Source organism: Cyphellophora europaea (assembly GCF_000365145.1).
Source record: "Cyphellophora europaea CBS 101466 unplaced genomic scaffold supercont1.6, whole genome shotgun sequence".
Taxonomy (NCBI): Eukaryota; Fungi; Ascomycota; class Eurotiomycetes; order Chaetothyriales; family Cyphellophoraceae; genus Cyphellophora; species Cyphellophora europaea.
Window position 1 is genome coordinate 2,105,812 of NW_008481812.1, and position 18,812 is coordinate 2,124,623.

Below are 18,812 nucleotides of genomic sequence, written 5' to 3' on the forward strand. Positions count from 1 at the left end.
CATCGGCGTAGGCGGAACCTTGTCTCGCGTGTCCTAGGCGGTGCGCCGGTGCCTGTCGATCGCATCACGGTTAAGGATAAGGGCCTAACCGCCTAGGACTAAGTCGGTGGGTGACCCCGTCCTCGCCGGGCCCACTAACGAAATACAAGCCCAATCGGGGCGTCTTGCACCTCACGCCGGCGCCACGATAGGCTGCGTAATTTCCACGGCCACACTGCTGTACCTCGTCTGGTCGAGACCGCTATGGCCACTACGCGCCAATATCCCGTCTCCAGACTCCAGCCGTCGTCTGCCCTGGTCGTGCCACGTCGGAAGCATCGACAAGATCGAGAGTGGTGTGAAACTGCATGTCCAGCAGGTCTAGGGTAGGGACTCCGGGGGCTATGTACGTAGTACAAGAGCTTCTCTTCCCGTCTATCTGCATTCCTCCTGCCAACCCCTTCGTCATCCGGACCAGCAGGTGCTTGTTGGAGCTGTGCCGTCGTGTTTGACAGTTTCATGACGACTCAGCCACCATAACGACTCGGCACACGCATCATCATCGCACCACTCGTATCGCGTTGACCTCGACCTCCACATTCGCGTTTCCGATCCCCGAGCCAATCCCTTCGGAGCTGGTGCCATGGCCTCATAGAAAGACTCTGATCCTCACCTGGTAGCCCATCTGTCGTTGCAGCATCCGTTATCGACTCTTGATATCTTGCTGTTTGCAACCTACGCCTTGCAAGAACGCGTCGATCGCGCGCCTGCACGTCGACTTGACCTGTCACTCCGCCATGGCTCCCACCAAGCCAGAACCCGCCCTCTTGCACGACCAGACCCCTCCTCGGCTATCATTTGAGAACAACAACGAGGCCCTCGACACCACCGGCCACACCCGACCGAAGTCTGAATTCAATCCCTGCGCCAACGCAAAGATATCCAGCCCCTTCTACCTCTACAACCATGACTCGCCTCGCCCGTCAGAAAACAAACCTCGACCCTCCATCAATATCACCGTACAAGACCTTGAGCAGGGCCTCACGCCCATGTCAACCAACGCCACACCGGCAGTCATCCGAGAGAAACAAGGCAGTGTCGACTCGGGCAAGCTCCGCAACGGCTCCTGGCGTCTGAATCTAGGCAAGAAGCAGAGCCACTGCATGACCAAACCCAAGGTCTCCAGATGGAAAGCCATGTCACAGAAACAGCGGCTGGCCATCAAACTTGCCTTCGCCGTTCTGCTGATCGGCTTGATCATCGGCCTGGCCGTTGGCTTGACCAAGGCGTTGGGCGGTGGTGTCTGGAAGAGCAACAACTCGACTAGCGAGATCAACTGATTGGCCTTCGATTTGACCATGTTGACGTCGCTTGGTCGAAACCATAAAGACACATCTCTGGGTTTGGCCTGCGATCTTCGACACCCATCACATGGTCGAGACACCGAAAACTCAAAACGCCGCAGCACGACCGCTGCACATATACCACCTTCTTTACACGAGCGAGGCGTTTTGGAACGGATATTACAAACATCGAAGATCTAGGAGTACAGCATCCCGGCTTCGCCTTTCTCTACACGGTGTTTCGTAAGCGCCCCCAGTCTGGATCAAAGCAACGATTGTCCAAACCCGGCACGAAGGAAACACAGCAAGACACATACTGACGAGAGAATGGGAGGTATGGTATGGACATTGAGAAGAAGACAGTGGTACGGGAACCAGTTTTACGGGGGAACAGAGTTGGGGGAACAGGAGAGGCGTGTGGTATATTATATAAACACCCATTGTACAGAGCCAGACACAGAGTCGGGACAGCACGCGGCAGCTTTCCGCTTGTGGCTTTCTTACGCATATGAAACGAACACGGCCCATCATGGCCTATGACCCTTTTCTCTTCCTTCAGTCTTTGACTTCCGTAATCCGGTCTGTTTGATCCGATCTATTTCGAGGACGATGAAGTAGCTGGCTCTTGCGTCTAGCTTGCTAAACCGTCTCGACCTCTCTTCCGATCCCTTTCGTGCCATGGCCTTGCCCTGGCCTAGGCACACCACCCTCCGTGGTTTCCGATATCTGGGAGATCTTGCTGCGATGCGAGGCCGGACCGAAGCTGCAGGACCCGGTAGCCAGCTTTTGGCTTCCATACAACGTACAACCGCCGAAAAGGCTTCGCTAGTCATTCCTAAAAGCGGTGGTAGGGGACCACTGTGCGTATCTGAAGGCTCATCGGCTGCTTCGTCGCTGACTGGCATTGGCTTGTTGTCGAAGCGGACGTGGACGAGGGTAACCGGGTCTGCTGGCGCAGGCGCATGCATCGAGGGATGTCAGCGGCATCCAGAGCCGCAGCGGTGCCGGTCTGCGTGCGTCATCGTGTCGCGGTGCGAAATAGTCGTCGTCGCCCTCGCGAAAACCCCCCCCTGCCATGGCACCTATATTGCACTTCTTTTGGCCGGCCGGCCGGCCGAGCTAGCCACCCACCCACCCAACCAGGCAGCTAACCCACATTATCTCCATCGATTGCCTCGAGCTATGATCCGCATCACTCACTCACTCACACCTCACACCTCACCCCTCCTCCTCATCCATTCCAGCACCACCCACACCCACCCCCTTAAGCCGATGACTCCCCCTCCCCTCCCCCAACAGCCTCACCTCCCCCTCCAACTTCCGGATCTCGGCGTTGCGCGCGTCTTTTTCCTCTTCCGTCTCCGCCACCAGCCACGCCCACTGCACGAGCTGCATTGTTAGGAAGGCTAAAGTAAATGACTTGAAGAAGGCGCGGCCGTGCGTGCGGTAGAAGTTGTAGCGGGGGGGTGAAGGGGTGTCTGATGCTGGGGGGGGCGTGGGTCGGTGTTGGCGGAGTGGTTGGGTTGTTGAGAGGGAACGGAGGGTCGGGCGGAGAGGGGAAGTGGTGGTGCGGAAGATGGGTCGGTGGAGACGTGGTGGCATTGTGAGGTCGTGTTGTGTCGAGGTGTGAAGAGTGTGGAGTGGTAGAGGCAGTGGAATTGTTCTTCAGGTGAAGCTCCAAGGCAGTTTCCCCTACGGCGGGCCGACGCGGCCACTTAGTGCAAACCCTTGGCTTGGGACTCGATGATGTGAGGCCTTGGCGCTGCACGACGTCTCAAGGACTTGAACTCATCATCGTTATGCTGTGCAACCTCTAGACTTCCACGCACAGTTTGAAGAAAGTCGCGAACGGTGTGTCGGAGTCTTGACTAGAGAGTCTCAGACACGTAAAGACACCTGCGGATTCAGGACCAATCCGACATTCTGACCGCCCACCCGCCCCTCCAAGGCGCCATCACTTCCTAGGAATCCGCGCACGCGATGCCTCCCCGCCATCACCACACATAGTCCATCCACATCTCACATCTCTAATCATCCGCCACCATGTTCGAGAAATCCCTCGTCGATCTGATCCGCGGCCTCCGCAACAACAAGGGCTCCGAAACCACCTACATCCAGTCCGCGCTACGAGAATGCCGCACAGAAATCCGTTCCCAGGACTTGGACGTCAAGGCCACCGCCCTGCTCAAACTCGTCTACCTCGAGATGTTCGGCTATGACATGGCTTGGGCGGCCTTCAACGTGCTCGAGGTCATGTCGTCCGCGAAGCCGCTGCAGAAGCGCGTCGGCTACCTCGCCGCCGTGCAGACGTTCCGCGCTGAGACCGAGGTGCTCATGCTAGCGGAGAATCTGCTGAAGAAGGACTTGACGAGCCCGCAGATCCCCATTCTGGGTTTGCCGCTAACGACCATCCCGCACATCGTGACCGCAGAGCTGGCGCTCAGTATCCTGACTGAGCTGCTGCCCAGGGTCAGCCACAGCCAGCCGAATGTGCGTAAGAAGGCTGTGGTCGCGCTGTACAGGCTCGCGCTGGTGTATCCGGAGACGTTGAAGGTCAGTTGGCTGAAGATCAAGGAGCGATTGCTGGATGAGGGGGAGAGCAGCAGCGTCACGGCGGCGGCGGTCAATGTGGTGTGCGAGCTAGGCTGGCGGAATCCAAGGGACTTCCTATCGCTGGCGCCTCGTTTGTTCGAGCTGTTGACGTCGGACAAGAATAATTGGATGGCGATCAAGATCATCAAGCTGTTTGCGGTGCTGACGCCCTTGGAGCCGCGGCTGGTCAAGAAACTGGTACGGCCGCTGACGCGGATATTAAAAGAAACAGGAGCAATGAGTCTGCTGTATGAGTGCATCAATGGGATCATCCAAGGCGGCATTCTCGACGGTGCGGAGGCAGGTGTTGACGTTGACGATGTAGCGGACCTGTGCATTAGCAAGCTGCGGGGCATGATTGTGCTTGACGGCGATCCTAACCTGAAGTACGTTGCGTTACTGGCTTTCAATAGGATTGTGAGCAGCCATCCGCAGCTGGTGAGCGAGCAGCAGGACGTCATCATGGCGTGCCTAGACGACCCGGATATCAGCATCAAGATGCAAGCTCTGGAGCTGGTGAGCGGGATGGTGGACGCGGACAACCTGATGGCGTTGGTGAACCGACTCTTGAAGCAGCTGGCGAATGCGCCAAAAGCGGATGCCACGGCGAACGGCTACGACGAGAGCGATACGGATCTCGAGCAGAGGCTGGTGCAGGACAAGAGGAGTTCTGGACCGACGCACATACCAGATGAATATCGCCATGAGATCATCGCGAGAATACTGGATATGTGCTCTACGGGCACGTATGCCAATATCACCGACTTCGAGTGGTACCTTGACATCCTGGTTCACTCGGTGCGGCACCTTCCGGCAGATAAGACGCCTGGCTCAGAAGAGCACATGAACATGTTGACGGCCAGTCCTACGCTGGGTGCGCGAATAGGCTCACAGATCTTGGACATCGCAGTTCGGGTCAAGGAACTGCGCCCGGAAGCGACGAGAGCGGCAGAGACGCTGCTCCTCTTCTCGAACCGCACCATAGTGTTTGCGGCCCATCAAGGCGGCCAAGCCCCAGTATTGAAGTCGGCGGCATGGGTCTGCGGCGAGTTTCCTTCCTACTTGGCCTCGCCGAATGAGGTCCTGAATTCGTTCATCCATGTCTCTTCGCCAACGTTATCCGCCGAGACGCTGGCTGTATTCTGCCAAGCTATACCCAAAGTCATGTCGCATATCTGGACGGTGGCCGCTGTGGACTGGTCTTCGGCACAGTCATCAACACTGTCCTTGTTGCTAGCGCGAACCACGACGTTTCTCGAGACGATCTCACAACACCCAAGCCTTGAAGTTCAAGAACGCGCAGTCTCATTCCTCGAGCTGCTAAAGCTATCTTCCGAGGCGCTCTCGTCACATCCCTCGGACTCTAACGATGCACCACTACTGCTATCTGGCGTCATTCCTGGACTGTTTACAGGCTTCGAGCTCAATCCGGTGTCGGCTGTCGCACAGTCGAAAGTGCCATTGCCAGCTGACCTCGATCTCGACACGCCTATCAACCCTGAACTATCGAACATTCTTTCCGCCTCTCAAGTCATCGACGACCTGGGAATGGAAAGCGATGCCTTTGACGCTTTCTATCATGATCGTGAACCAGACATCCGGCAACCAAGTGCCTTGCAGCCTCCGCCATCAGCGCGAGCAATATCGTCGGCTGATGTCGTTAGACCCGCCGAAGAAGAACCTCTGTCATATCAGTCGGCTCCAGAATCACCAAACACATTGGCAAGGCGGCGAGCAGAGCGTGCTGCTCGAGCACGGGATGACCCATATTACATCGGCCCGACTGCTTCGAACGGTACAAACACTCCCATACACGATGCCCTGCGCCAGGCGAATGGCAGCGCCGATGACCTCGATATAGACTCAATACCCATCATCGACCTGCAACTCGACCCTGCCTCCACTTCCGCAACAGCACCCAAGCCCACGAAAAAGAAACCCATCCGCAAATTCGCCATCGCAGCTGACGAAACCCTCGACGGGCCCGATCTCAGCTCCCGCAGCGCATCGCCCCTTGGTGCGTCATCCCTCTCGACAACACCACGCACGGCAGCTCCCTTGTCCGTCCACCCTCAGCGCCCGACGCGAAATCTTCTTAGCATCCCCTCATCACAGCTCGCGGCCCTCTCCCTCTCAGACTCGTCACCCAGCAGCACGGCCCTGACGGCTGAAGACCTCCTGCGCCGCGAAGAAGAGGAGAAGGAGATGGCGGCCGCGCTGGCGGAGGTGGAGCGCAAACGACTTGAGTTGCAGCGGGCGCAGGAGCGCATGGGCGTCAGCTATGCTGAAGGCGTGGATGTTGAGGGTGGGGTGGTGAAGAGGAAGAAGAAGAAGAAGGTGAAAAAGAGTGTGGATGTAGGGGCAGGCGAGGAGGTGGGGGGAGATGACGCGGGAGAAGGCGTGGTTAGTAAGACGAAGAAGAAGAAAAAGAAGAAACCTTCTGCCGCCGGGGAAGCTCCGGCGGCAGTCGTGGAGGATGGGGATGGACTAGCTGCGGCTGGGGCGGATGATGAGGCGGTGGTCAAGCGGAAGAAAAAAGTCAAGCGGCGGGTGGGAGCGGCGAAGCCTGATGAGCAGGAAGCAGGAGAGGGGCAGTTGAATCTCGAGGGGGAAGACCATTCTTGATGAAAGCCGCTTGCTTGATTGGGTATCTTGACAATGATGAGACGAATTTTTGATCTACGAGAAGCAATGTGGTTTGCTGAATATTGCTGATTCCGTTGACTCCTCGCTCATGCACTGTCTGTGCCGGGCTCTACGCTCCCTTGGGGCAGCCTCGCAAACGTCCAACGACACTGAACAACTTGCGCCCTGCAGCGGCTACATTGGCTTCGAGACTTGGTGCAGTCAGTTGGTGGCACGAGGATTCACGTGCCTGGGGAGTACTGGTAGCTGAAAGCGTACTGACCAAGAAAAAAAATATCCCATTCGCTAACATAATAGATGTTTCTATGTTTTAAAGCAATCTATGCTACTTCCTCATTGAAGCACGACGAAGTCTTCAGCTCAACCACTACCTTCGCACGAAGCACCCCCAACGCCCATGTAATCGCCGCTTACAGCCGCGCTGTGACTGACGTCTATCCACAAACTTCACCGTACGAAACACCTTCGACACCTTGTGGGCGGAGGAATATCGTGTGATGCCAAGTTGGTTCTCATCTAGCGCGATACATCACTGCCGCTCTCGTCTCGATTGAGCCGCTTCGACTCACGGTAGACTGACGAGGGAGCTGCCGCATCGTGTGAGGACTGTCGAGAACGCTTGTACTCACCGAAAACAATCGCACCAATATAAGCAAGACCCATCAAGCCGGCAAAGACGCCGTATGCGATCCGGTGGGAACTTTCAGCGCTGGCAAGGCGAAGCCCCAAGCCACCATTGATCATGCCGAGGATGACGATGGCCCGCCCAGTGAAGATGTGACCGTAAGACCACACTGTCCGCTTCTGGACCTTCTTGAACACTTGGTGATGGAGCAAGCCCAGGAACGGCATAAAGAAGAGGGTGGCAAGAAGGAGCAGGCCGATGATGGCGTGAGGCTCCTGCAGATAAGCACCGCCTCTTGCGATGAATATACCAAGCCCAGCTGCCGCGATGAAGACAGTGTAGCCGAAGACCTGTAAGCCGGCATGGGTCCAGAGCAGACCCTGGAAGCTGGTCAGACGGACAAGAATGGCGCCAATGGGAAACAAAGCGACAAATGCGATGGAAGCTAGTGCTCCGTGAGCTTGCACGAAACGCATCTGTGCCTGTGTGGACAGCTGCTGCCATGAGTTTTGTCCCTCGGATCCAGTCGTTGTTGTAGATGACGCATCGGTGAATGGGTTGCCACCCGAGCCTCCCGTAGCACGCGACACATCCCACTGGAATGAACCCTGTCCATTATGCTGCGAGATTGTGGCACTCGTATCATCAGAGTTGATAGGCGAGCCTTGTGAGTGTGCATACACCCAGTCGCTGCTGCCGCCTGACAGACTCATGGTGCCTGCATCCCAGCGGTCACAATTGCCGCATCGGACATTGGCCGTCATGATGCCATCAGAGATTCCGGTGCCTTCCAGAAGGGAAATGTCAGCCGCCTCGTTGTACGTTGGCATGACATGTCCCGACGCAGTTCTTGGGGAGAGCGTCACGTTCTGGCCATCCGCGGAACTATACATGACGAACATGTTGGCGTTGTTCATCGCAGTGCCTTGCGCAAGAGCTACCCACGCATACGTTGTTGGTGCCGAGAGTTGAAAGTAGATGTCGCCCGAACTGGAGCTGGCCGATTCCTCGGGCACGTTGAGTGCGAAACAGACATCGGTCTCGGGACAGGTACTCAAGACTGCGGCTTGATTTCCAGGTCCGGATACAGCGTTATCGGCAGGGCAGGAGTTACCAGTGGCGGTGAGGTTTTCGAACGTGGCGGTGAGGAACGGCGAGTCGTATACACTGTCTGCTTCGGAAGAGGCTGATTCCATACAAAATGCTGCTGTTCCGTTGATAGGGTTCTCGGGAGAGTTGCCCATTTCTCGTTGTGTGCAAGCGAGGACACCGTTGGCCGGGTAGTAGTCAACCCATGCAAAGCACATTTCGTGTTTGCTTGGTAGACCACCAGGGACCGGCTCGGTGTCGTTCGAGGTGTCGAACTCGCAAGTGGTAATGAGCTGATCTCCGGGGAGCAACTGGATGGAGTCCAGGTTCTTGGAGAACTGATAACCATAATCAAAGTGGCGAAGGGTGGACAGAGGAGTGATCTCTTTGCCGTCTCGAATGATCTGAACCTGCGCATTAACACCACGGTAGTGCATGTGATGGAAGACCGAGACCGCTGTGATTCCTTCAGAGGGCCAACGGTCTGTACACTCGGGCGTGCAGACTGTAGAATGTGGCACTATCTCCTTGCCAGGCTCAAGGAACCACCCAGTCACTTGCAAGTCACCCAGTGTCAACGTCCCGATTTCAGTCTCCACTGGATCCTCGGTGTAGAGAAACGTGTAAGCTGCAGCGTCTGTCTCGCCCTCGAGTCCCTCCGGATTGTTGTAATGTGTCTCCAGCATCACATATTCGTAGTGGTCGGAGCCAAAGGGCTTGCCAAAACCAGGTTCGAATGTGCGACCAGACATGCCAGGAGCCCATTCTGTGACGAAACCATTACATGGGTTGGAGAACTCTTCGTAGTCACAGTTGGGCTCTCCATCAAGCATCTCCAGCAGTTCATCAGAGGGATCATAACATGCATAGAGAACCAAATGGTGGAGCAGCTCACTTGACGGGTTCGGTCGTTCACCGAGCAGATAACTCGTCTCTCCCTCCGGCATTCTATGGAGAGAATAGCAGTAGGTAGTCTCCGCGGTTGGAATAGTCACCTCAGGTTGGACGACAGTAAAGTTCATGGCATTCTCGACGTCATGAACCTCGTTTCTCGAGACGGTTTGGCCGGTGCCTAGTTTGACGTACTTCTTGCCGTTGTTGCCGGGTGCATGTATGGCAAAGTTGTTGTCATCAGAAAACGCATAGATGAACCATTGCCATGCATCTGTTGCAACATCGATCTGAGTTTCGAGACAGTCGGCTCTGTTTTGTTTCTCGAAAACGAATGAAGTAACTCCATCTGCTTGCTGGCCTTCTCGAAGTCGCATGTTGTTCTCTTGGTCCTGGGACACCTGAGGGGTAACGAACCCCATCGCATGGCGGTTCTCAAATATGAAGTTGCCATCCTCGTCGTTGTATCCCAGAGCAATATCAGCGCCAGTCATTGCACCAGTCTCGCTGAAACCTAGAGCCAGATAGCCGCTTGATCGGGAGGCGATCCCGAACGTTGAGTTTGTGTCTCCAGTCCTCCAGAAGAGCTGAACATCACCATTCGTATCGAGAGCAACATTTCCGTCGAAATTGTCGCGATCAAAGGGCACCCAGGATAGATCGGTACTACTTTGTGCAACTGCAAAAGCAGCCAGACCTAGGAAGGCCAAGGGTGAGGTAGTATAGGTAGCCAGCCGCATTCCGACAGGGGTGGCGAGTTCGATCACTCGCTCGTATCAAGGCGGAGATGTAGTAAATGGTAGGAGCAACTGTATCACAGGAAGATGTCGGGATATAAAGTGCAAACTGTTGCACCTACGCACTGCCTTGGCTTGTCGTCAACACCTCCTGCGTAACGTCCACCCTCGCACGTAATTGCCCGAACTTGATTGGAGGGGACTTGTTCCATGCGTTGATCGGCTCATAACGGTGTTGCCTAGAACTTAGCGTTAGCGACGTACGCATGATCTTTCACTAGTGTTTGAAACGAGCATTGCCAGCGCTACCACTGCTAGTCTGGCATGGATTTAGGGGCAGTGCATGCGACAAGACTTGGCGAGGAACATGGCCAGACCTCGTGGGAGCATTCAGGGTGAGTCTACTGGGACTCTGGCATACCCGCCACAAACCTCCCGAATGTACTGTAGTACTCGTAGATTGTATGGTGAGAAGTTCCATATGGTGTTGCAAGATGTCCCTGAGAGTCCTTACAAGCGCCAGGCTGCGCGGCTAGGCAACGGGCGGGAGGTGGGGGAGCGTTGCCAACATGCCATCGTGCCAAGACAAAGACCGAGCTGGCACAGCGTCGGTGTCGGTTTGTGGATCCACAGATTCCGGTCGCGATATTCTGCTATCTCGGGATAACGACTGTTATGAAACTCACCTGGCCAAGAATAGCTTGCGAGTTTCGCTTGAAGAAGCGGCAGATCATTTCCGCTCATGATCTTCGCCGCTAGTCTAGTGGTGTCGTCGTCACAGTTCGTCGACCAACCTCATCAAACACACTCGCAATTTTTTGGCCAAAATGGGTATGTGGACCGACCTCGTCGACCGCACGGGCGACGATCACGCCAAGGTGGGTCTGTCGACGCTCTTCATAGTGGACGTCACTCGTAGTACTCCGTAGACTGCACCTGGAAATACTGCCAACACGACATAATGCGCACGGCGATACACATTGAAGCCCCATGCCGAGAGAAGACCCTGCGAATCGTCGAGGCATCATGCCAAGATCTTGCGGATTGAGCGCCCATCCTCCGCCTCACGTGAATCGTAGACTAGCAGCCCCGTCGGACTCGGTCGTATTCGCTGCAGGACCAGTACGAGTTTCTGCAGGCAGAGAGCCCTTCTTTCTGCTTCAGGTGGAGTTATCCAAGTCGCTCGGGTCGTATTCGTTATCGTACGGGTTTTCCAGCTCCCACGCGGCGGCAATACTGTGTAGCGGTACGAGCTCGCAACGTGATCCCCTGACTCCTAGTAAGGCCAAAATGGCAGGTCTGACAAGCTCGTCCGCAGGCAGCCCCCATATCGCCATTGCCGCACGTAGATCTGACGCCTGGTCCATAACAAGACCAGCAGCTTCTCGATTGTTCGTACTGGGATGCACATATGCTCCCTCTAGTCCGTCACTGCCAAAACTATCTATCACACAGTCTAAGGATGGTGAGCGGAGGTGAGGCTGAGGAGACTTGGACCATGACGGTGCTATTCTGCCCACAATGGCCTTGTAGCCGCTAGGTCGGTGGCGGAAGTCGCGAACTCCGTGATGGTCTGACAAGACCAACATTGAATCTGACTCCAACAGTGGATGAAGTATAAAGGACTCCCCAAACCTTTTTGAAAGTCTGTTTCGCAGTCCCTCTATATTCGACTCCACTTTGAGTGTCCCATTTCTCATTTTCAGCCACCACCGAAGTAGCGCAGCAACACCTTCGAGACCAGGGAAATCTAGTGCGGCATCGTGCTCTGTCGAGAGCATAGGTCGAAGCAGCGGTGGCCCGTCGGTGTATTTTGCCTGGAAATTTAGGTAGAGAGATCCAATCGGCGGCAGATCTCTGGTAGCATGCGTGGGATCTATGGCGTCCCGCACTCCTAACACAGAGGCCAGTCTATTGACGACACGCTGGAGAGCGCGGTGAGGCTCCACGATATTCTTTGGATCCTTTGCAACATCTCGAAAACAGACAGCCATTGTGTGTATAAGCAGCTCGACTGGATGGTGGTTGTAATCGACAGGAAATCGTATGTCCTCGGCGGAGAGGCCTATGAGCGCATAGACGTGGTCAAAAGGCTCGGAGCAGTCTTGACGCTCGAATCGCACCAAAGCCGAAAACAGTCCCTCTATGCCACGTCTCCCGAATGCTTCCATGGGACTCGGAGAGGAGGGTCTCGGTTTGCACAATCGACCGTAGTACAGTATGCGCTGCATTGTAGCCGTAGACACTCTGTTTGCGCCGTACCAGAAAGATCTCCGTCTCGACAACATGTTCTCCGGTACGACCCATGCCCGTGTCCAGTATGGAAGCTCTAAAAAGTCTCTCGCGGCAGAATGGAAGTCATGCTCACCACGAAGCAGTGCGAAGACTGCCCATATTATGTTCCAGCAAGGTTCGGGTAGTCTGTTAACGCCACAGTTCTTGAAAAATAGCCTGAATGCGTTCGGGGCTGAACAAAGCCGCTCGATCTGCTTGTTCCCTTGGCCAAGCCAGACAACGACTTCGTGGGCGGAACGATAGATATCTTGCATGATGCCAACCTGATGGTTCCTTTCCAAGACATTGCGTTGGTCAATACACAGCGCATCGATCCAGAGCGGTGTCAATAAGACCTTGCGTTTCTTGTAGCAACGTCGATATGTTTGCAGGAAATTGTGAAGATTTGGCTGAACGTTTTGCTTCTTGCCATTAATGAGGATTGTACCTGGGCTCTGATTGTCACCCCACATGTAGGAAAGAGCGAAGTACTTGACCTCTAGTTCGGATTTACCCAGAAATGTAACATGTTGCAGCTTGCATTGGATGAGGCCCTCCTTTGTTAGGCGCGGTAGAAGCGTGATCAGCCGAATCTCGTGCTTGTTCGAATCCAGCGGCTCGTATATGTATAACTCATCCTTTGCGCTTGGGTCTGCAAGCTCCATGCCGTCTGAGGCTGGAAGACGTTTCTCCGTTGTTTGTCGTTAGACGCAAGGCTTGCGCCCTCTTTCTGGGGCTCTGGGCTGAAGATCTTGCAAAGACGCAAACCACAATGGCGCCGGCAACGCTCCGAGCGTATGCACTCTCGATTATTGAGCTCACTCTAACACATCTTCCAATGTCATCACCGCTCATATCAGCACTTACCAGAGCGCTGTAAAGCACATGTTGAAAGTTGCGAGAAGAGGCGAGAACTACATGAAGTGCCTGAAGTGCCATCGTTTCGGGCGCCCATTCCAGGGCCCACTTGTTGATTCATTGGCTACACCCCGCGCCAGCCCCAAAGCACCGACCAAAAGGCCCAACCAAAAGCCCCCCCAAATTAAATTTCGTCCCTGGACATAAGTTCCGCGATGAAAGCTAAGCCCATCCAATTCTCTCAGCTGCACCCGTCTAGATGAATGGTGTTGCTTTCCTGCCACCTACGCCAAACGATTGATACGATGTGCATCAAGACGAGCTTTAGCTATATACTTCTTCTGGTCTTGCTGACCTAAGTATAAATCCTGCCAGCGCTTGAGGTAAGACGCCACCACTGGCACGGAATTAATCATGCAGCGGAGCGGAGGACCTGGCGGAGCGGAGAACCACCAATCTCCGGCCGTTCGAGGATGGATAAAGTGCTCAAATTCCACCGAAATGGCTCTTGGGGTTCAGAATGAAATATACCGTCGAAGGCTTCAGAAACACTTAGTGATCTGGAAATTACCAATATGGGTACAAGAACTTTGGTTGTGGGTGGCACGGCCGGCATCGGTTACGGATTGGCCTGCCGCATCGCTGCCGCAAACTCCTCATCCAGCGTGATCATTAGCGGCCGTAGCGAGCCAGACAAGTTGCCTCATCCTAACATTGAGTTTCGACCGCTGGATGCTTCATCAATGTGTCAAATCAAACGGTACACAGACGCCTTCAAGTCAGCTGAAGAGCAGAAATTGGATTTCCTCATCATGAGCCAAGCTATCATGACAACGGCAAGCCGAACGGAAACACCCGAAGGCATTGACTATAAGATGGCGCTGCATTACTTTGGAAAACAGCTTCTGATACGGGAACTCTTGCCGGTCTTGCAGCCAAATGCGAAGATCATAATCGTTCTCGATGGTAGACTCGGTGACCATACCAAACTCAACTGGGATGATCTCGACCTGAAGAACCATTTCAGTCTGTCTAATGCAGCCCAACACTGCATGGTGATGAACGATGCTATGATCCAGTATCATGCCACGCAACAACTACAACCACAACACGGAACCGGCAAGCGACATTTCATGCATGTTTTCCCGGGTGCTGTCAAGACCAACATCTGGAAAGGACTCCCATGGTATCTGCAGCCTCTTATGCGCGGTGCCGGAGCTGCTTTGGGGGCCGATCCACAAGTATATGCGCAGAAATTGCTGGATAGTGCTGCGATCTGCGCCACGGAAAGCGAGGCTGAAGGTAGATTCTGGAGCAATATTGACAACAAACATCGCTTGATTAGAGACAAAAATGTCTTCACAGAGGCAGAGATGGCCAAAATAGCGGCACATACGTGGAGCATAGTTGATACTGCAATCCGGAACACCTCCTAGCTCAGCGTTATTGCTTGTCCAGTAGAGTTGTGCAGAAGCTCCGCTTTACAAGACCGCATGCTATAGTCTATATCACAGTCAGAGTGTTATTTGCGCTGTAGGCACAGGAGCGGTGTCGTTCCAGAGAAGAGGCAACGCACCGTGAAAACGGCTACTTATAAGTCTACAGGGCAAATCCGCATGATAATCGATCAAGTCCTGGAAAATTATTCAAGTTGTAGTGCGTCTGAACTAGCTTACAAGATTCTGTATAATCATGGCGGCAGAATATTCGGTCATCAGTCTGCCCTTGAACCTTTTAGCACTTCATGGCCAGTCGTCACCACGCAATCTCACAACGTCGTCCTGAAACGTGGCGAGATAGCCCTTTTCACCCTTGAAATCATCCTGGTCCAAATCTATGAAACCTTCTTTGGCGACGGTTTCCGGCACAATTGCGAATGAGTGACCTGGACTTATCAGACCTCCTGTCTACTAGGGGTGAATTTGAGTTGCACCTACCGTTGATCGTCTTGTCGCATGCTATCCTCATGACCGCCGCTAGACAGCTCTCGGTGGTGGCAAAGTCCAGCCCTTTTGCTCGGATAGACTCGTAAACTTGTTGAGACTGGATGACGGTGCGGACGTAGCTGGTAGATTGTCAGGCCCACTTTCATATATGTTGTATCGCACACGAGGAGGTTGGGTCAGCGCAGCAGAACGGAAGGGCTTACGAGGGCGCGATGTACGCGACGCGTATGCCTTGGTGATAAGACTGCCTTCTGACAGTCCGCATAAGCCCTCTTAGTCCAAACTTGGATGTCGAGTATTCCCAGCTGCTCTAGAGAGATGGTCAGTAAGCCGTTTGCACTTGAAACGATATATGCTTACCAAGTTGTCCACGAAGCCGGCAACACTTCCACCAAAGATGAAGCACCGGTCGCGATCCGCAGCCATGGGACTTCTGCGGAAATAGTGTATTGCCAGTTTCAGAGTGTACATCACACCAATCAGGTTGATGTCAATAATGTGCATGCTTGGCTTTGTTGGAGCGGTGTTTGGGTCTGGAGACATTAGCAAGCTGTGCAAAAAGCCGTTGTGGTGAATGTCCCAGACCTTCGAGCGTCATCATCGGATCTCCCGAGCCTCTTCCCACGCCCGCATTTGCAATGACCAGGTCCACGCTCTTCTGAGGTGATTTCGATACGGCTGCTTCGAACATACGTACCTGGTCGTCCCAAGAGCGGGTATCTGCTCGGATGAAGCACACATTTTCACTGGCCAGGGATGAGAAACTTTGCTTGCAGTGGTTTACCAGGGGAGTCCTACGGGCCCAATTCGGCCTCGAGTTTAGCCCCGGCTTCTTCGTTTATGTCGCAGAATGTGACGAAGGATCTTGGAAGATTATTAGAACTCTCGCCCATGCATCGATCTGGAACCTGCGGCGCACTCACCCAGCTTTGACGAAGCCTCGAACATATGCTTCACCAATTCCCTGTGCGCCTATTTCTCATCAGTTGTACCCTCGTAACAGCTCTTAGAGCCAACTTCGGGCTTGGACTTACCACCTGTAATGACTATGCTCTTTCCATTACAATGCGCCTCATCAGGAAGGACTGTGCAGTCCACCGGGCCTTTGTACGAATATGGTCCAGACATGTTCAGCAATTTTGCAATGAAAGCAATGACGAGCGGATCTCGAGCAATTTTATACTCCTAAGAGTCAGAATTCTCCGATGTGAAAATGATATGAGCGCCTGCCTAAGCGCCGCAGACTTCGAGTAAGCAATGCACAGGGGTCTGCAGTCCCTCCAGACCTTCTCCACGACCTTCATCCGCTACCCCAAGTTTTCAGACTTCAAACATTGATTGGTGGGCGGCAATGCTTCAGTACCGAGATAGGACTTGCCGAAACTGCCGACCAATGAGGTGGTCTAACAATACGTGCTACCATGCTGGTGAAGCTCTGCCACCACAGCCGGGCATTCTAGGGTCTTTCAGACTAAGTTCCTCGTGTATGACAAGCAATGGGCTTGGCCGATTCAGAAACTCTCTCGGGTGACATCCTGTAGAGATTACATTATCTGAGACTAGGTCTCGAATCGAACACACTTCGTATGCAATATTCTCTGCGTCTATGAACCATAGAGGCTTTCCTGGATATCCATCAGAAGCTGACCAGCAAGAATGCCCGCTTTCAAGGATACCTCAGACACGAGCGGGTCGATGATCCTTCCAACATCTAAAATTGACGTTGGCGGCTTCAGCAATGGTATTTCAGACGGCGAGATACCAGCGGTTGGAAATCATGTCGAGTATAAGATTGATGAGATCAAAGTCAATGGTGGCCCGTTGAACGGTCACCAAGCACGACCAGCAACTCACCAAGATGCAGACACTGCACCCGTATCTGACTGCACTATACCTGTCAATGATCAGCTTGCGTTCACGCCACGGAAGCTCCGCGTTATCACAGTTGGTGCAGGGTTTTCGGGAATGCTGATGGCTCACAAGCTCCAGCACAAGTTCCCCGAAATGCGGGAGATTGTCGAGCACAAAATCTTCGAAGCAAGGCACGATATCGGCGGTACCTGGTTGGTGAACACCTACCCAGGTGTACAGTGCGACGTTCCATCGCATATCTATGTCAGCATTAATTCCTTGACAATGCCTGAAAGCTGCTAACACGTATCATAGGCTTTCCCGTTCGACCCAAGTCCGGAATGGACCCGCTTCTACTCAAGTGGCAAAGAAATACACGAGTACATCAAGCGGACGGCCAAGAAGTGGGACCTTGAGAGGGATGTCCAATTGAATACGCGAGTCACATCCGCCGTCTGGCAAGAGGGAGATGGTGTATGGGAAGTCACAGTTGAGTCAGGGGGGGTGCAGCGCAAAGAGTTTGCAGAAGTGCTGGTCTCGGCACAGGGGGGCTTGGAGTAAGCGTTGCTTGTTTGCGCACATCTGCCGCCGAATTGACATGTCAACAGTACTTACAAGTGGCCTGGAATCGAAGGCATCGACTCTTTCGTTGGACATCGTGTTCACTCCGCGGCATGGGACCATGACTTTGACTACTCGAATAAACGCATTGCCGTGATCGGCAATGGGTCATCGGGCATACAGATTGTCCCTCAACTTGCGAACCTACCAGGCACCACAGTCATGAACTTTGCTCGTGGGCCTGCTTGGATCTACTACCGGGTGCCACCCTCTCAGCATCTCGGTGGAGACACAATCGACAAAAACCCGCTGTACAGCGAAGCACAGAAGAACGAGTTCCGCCGCAACCCTGAAAGCATGAAGGAGCATCGCAAGGCAATGATTGGTAGAACCAACAAGGCCTTCAGGATGGTGAGGACCGCTTCTTGTCAACATACGTGCGAAATTCCCGATCTAACGCTCCTGGGCAGTTCATCAGAGGTTCCGAGGCCAACAACGGAGCGATGCGCATTGCTGAAGAGCAGATGCGCGAACGCCTTCAACACGACCAGAGGCTATGTGACATGCTGATTCCGAAATGGCCTCTGGGCTGCCGCCGAATCACACCCGGGGAAGGCTACTTGGAATCCTTTCTCAAGCCGAACTGCGACCTCACCACGAGCGCGATCGTGCGCATCGTGGGCAACAAGATCCACACGGCGGATGGCAAGGATTTTCAGGCCGACGTCCGTAAGTGCAACCCTAAGCCGTAGGTGCCGAAGTATTCAGGCTCCACGCAAAGTATTGCCAGAACTGACGCTGACCGTCTGCAGTGGTATGTGCAACCGGCTTTGATGTCTCCTTCCGCCCTCACTACCCTACCTGGGGCCAGCACGGTATCAATCTCCGGGAGCAGTGGGCCGGGCACGCACCCGAGTCGTACCTCTCAGTCGCCGCCCCCAACATGCCGAACTACTTCACGATGCTCGGGCCCCGCGCCCTTGCTGCCCACGGCTCTCTCCTGGAGGCCATCAGCTGGAATGGCGACTACATGGTGAAGTGGCTGAAGAAGATGGCGGAGGAGGACATCAAGTGCATCGTGCCGAAGACAGAGGTCGTGAAGCACCTGATGGCCTATGGCGATGAGCTGCATAAGACTTTGGTGTGGACGGGTGGCTGCAAGAGTTGGTACAAGCAGGGAACGGTCGATGGGAAGGTGACAGCGTTGTTCGCCGGGAGTGGGATGCTGTACCACAGGTTGATACGAGAGTTGCGGCCTGAGGACTTTGAGATTGTGTATCGAAGCGCGAACACGTGGAGGTTCTTGGGCAATGGGTTCACGGCGTTCGAATTCGACGAGAAGAGTGACTTGGCTTGGTATATTGAGAAGTGATGCAGCAGGTTTTGAATTTGGTAGGGACGCGGGCGTGGACTTCCCTTC

General features: G+C 54.2%; 8 protein-coding genes across 8 annotated transcripts; 4 read left to right on the top strand and 4 right to left on the bottom strand.

Moving 5' to 3' along the window:
* Nucleotides 1-776: 776 nt before the first annotated feature.
* HMPREF1541_07033 (uncharacterized protein) lies at nt 777-1,319 on the top strand (the record flags this gene model as incomplete). Its single annotated transcript, XM_008721358.1, has 1 exon — nt 777-1,319. One exon carries the CDS (start codon nt 777-779, stop codon nt 1,317-1,319), a length of 543 nt encoding a protein of 180 aa, XP_008719580.1.
* A 1,221-nt stretch (nt 1,320-2,540) lies between these two features.
* Nucleotides 2,541-2,924, bottom strand: HMPREF1541_07034 (uncharacterized protein; the record flags this gene model as incomplete). The annotated part of the gene is made up of 1 exon (XM_008721359.1): nt 2,541-2,924. One exon carries the CDS (start codon nt 2,922-2,924, stop codon nt 2,541-2,543), a length of 384 nt encoding a protein of 127 aa, XP_008719581.1.
* Nucleotides 2,925-3,365: 441 nt separating this feature from the next.
* Nucleotides 3,366-6,539, top strand: HMPREF1541_07035 (uncharacterized protein; the record flags this gene model as incomplete). The annotated part of the gene is made up of 1 exon (XM_008721360.1): nt 3,366-6,539. One exon carries the CDS (start codon nt 3,366-3,368, stop codon nt 6,537-6,539), a length of 3,174 nt encoding a protein of 1,057 aa, XP_008719582.1.
* A 537-nt stretch (nt 6,540-7,076) lies between these two features.
* HMPREF1541_07036 (uncharacterized protein) lies at nt 7,077-9,905 on the bottom strand (the record flags this gene model as incomplete). Its single annotated transcript, XM_008721361.1, has 1 exon — nt 7,077-9,905. One exon carries the CDS (start codon nt 9,903-9,905, stop codon nt 7,077-7,079), a length of 2,829 nt encoding a protein of 942 aa, XP_008719583.1.
* A 1,157-nt stretch (nt 9,906-11,062) lies between these two features.
* Nucleotides 11,063-12,841, bottom strand: HMPREF1541_07037 (uncharacterized protein; the record flags this gene model as incomplete). Its single annotated transcript, XM_008721362.1, has 1 exon — nt 11,063-12,841. One exon carries the CDS (start codon nt 12,839-12,841, stop codon nt 11,063-11,065), a length of 1,779 nt encoding a protein of 592 aa, XP_008719584.1.
* A 768-nt stretch (nt 12,842-13,609) lies between these two features.
* HMPREF1541_07038 (uncharacterized protein) lies at nt 13,610-14,470 on the top strand (the record flags this gene model as incomplete). Its single annotated transcript, XM_008721363.1, has 1 exon — nt 13,610-14,470. The coding sequence occupies one exon, from the start codon at nt 13,610-13,612 to the stop codon at nt 14,468-14,470; it is 861 nt and encodes a 286-aa protein (XP_008719585.1).
* A 306-nt stretch (nt 14,471-14,776) lies between these two features.
* On the bottom strand, nt 14,777-16,108 carry HMPREF1541_07039 (uncharacterized protein; the record flags this gene model as incomplete). Its single annotated transcript, XM_008721364.1, has 8 exons — nt 14,777-14,919; nt 14,972-15,099; nt 15,184-15,290; nt 15,341-15,513; nt 15,566-15,726; nt 15,779-15,844; nt 15,904-15,952; nt 16,015-16,108. 8 exons carry the CDS (start codon nt 16,106-16,108, stop codon nt 14,777-14,779), a joined length of 921 nt encoding a protein of 306 aa, XP_008719586.1.
* A 528-nt stretch (nt 16,109-16,636) lies between these two features.
* Nucleotides 16,637-18,764, top strand: HMPREF1541_07040 (uncharacterized protein; the record flags this gene model as incomplete). Its single annotated transcript, XM_008721365.1, has 5 exons — nt 16,637-17,095; nt 17,147-17,388; nt 17,440-17,803; nt 17,863-18,121; nt 18,205-18,764. 5 exons carry the CDS (start codon nt 16,637-16,639, stop codon nt 18,762-18,764), a joined length of 1,884 nt encoding a protein of 627 aa, XP_008719587.1.
* Between the last annotated feature and the right edge of the window lie 48 nt (nt 18,765-18,812).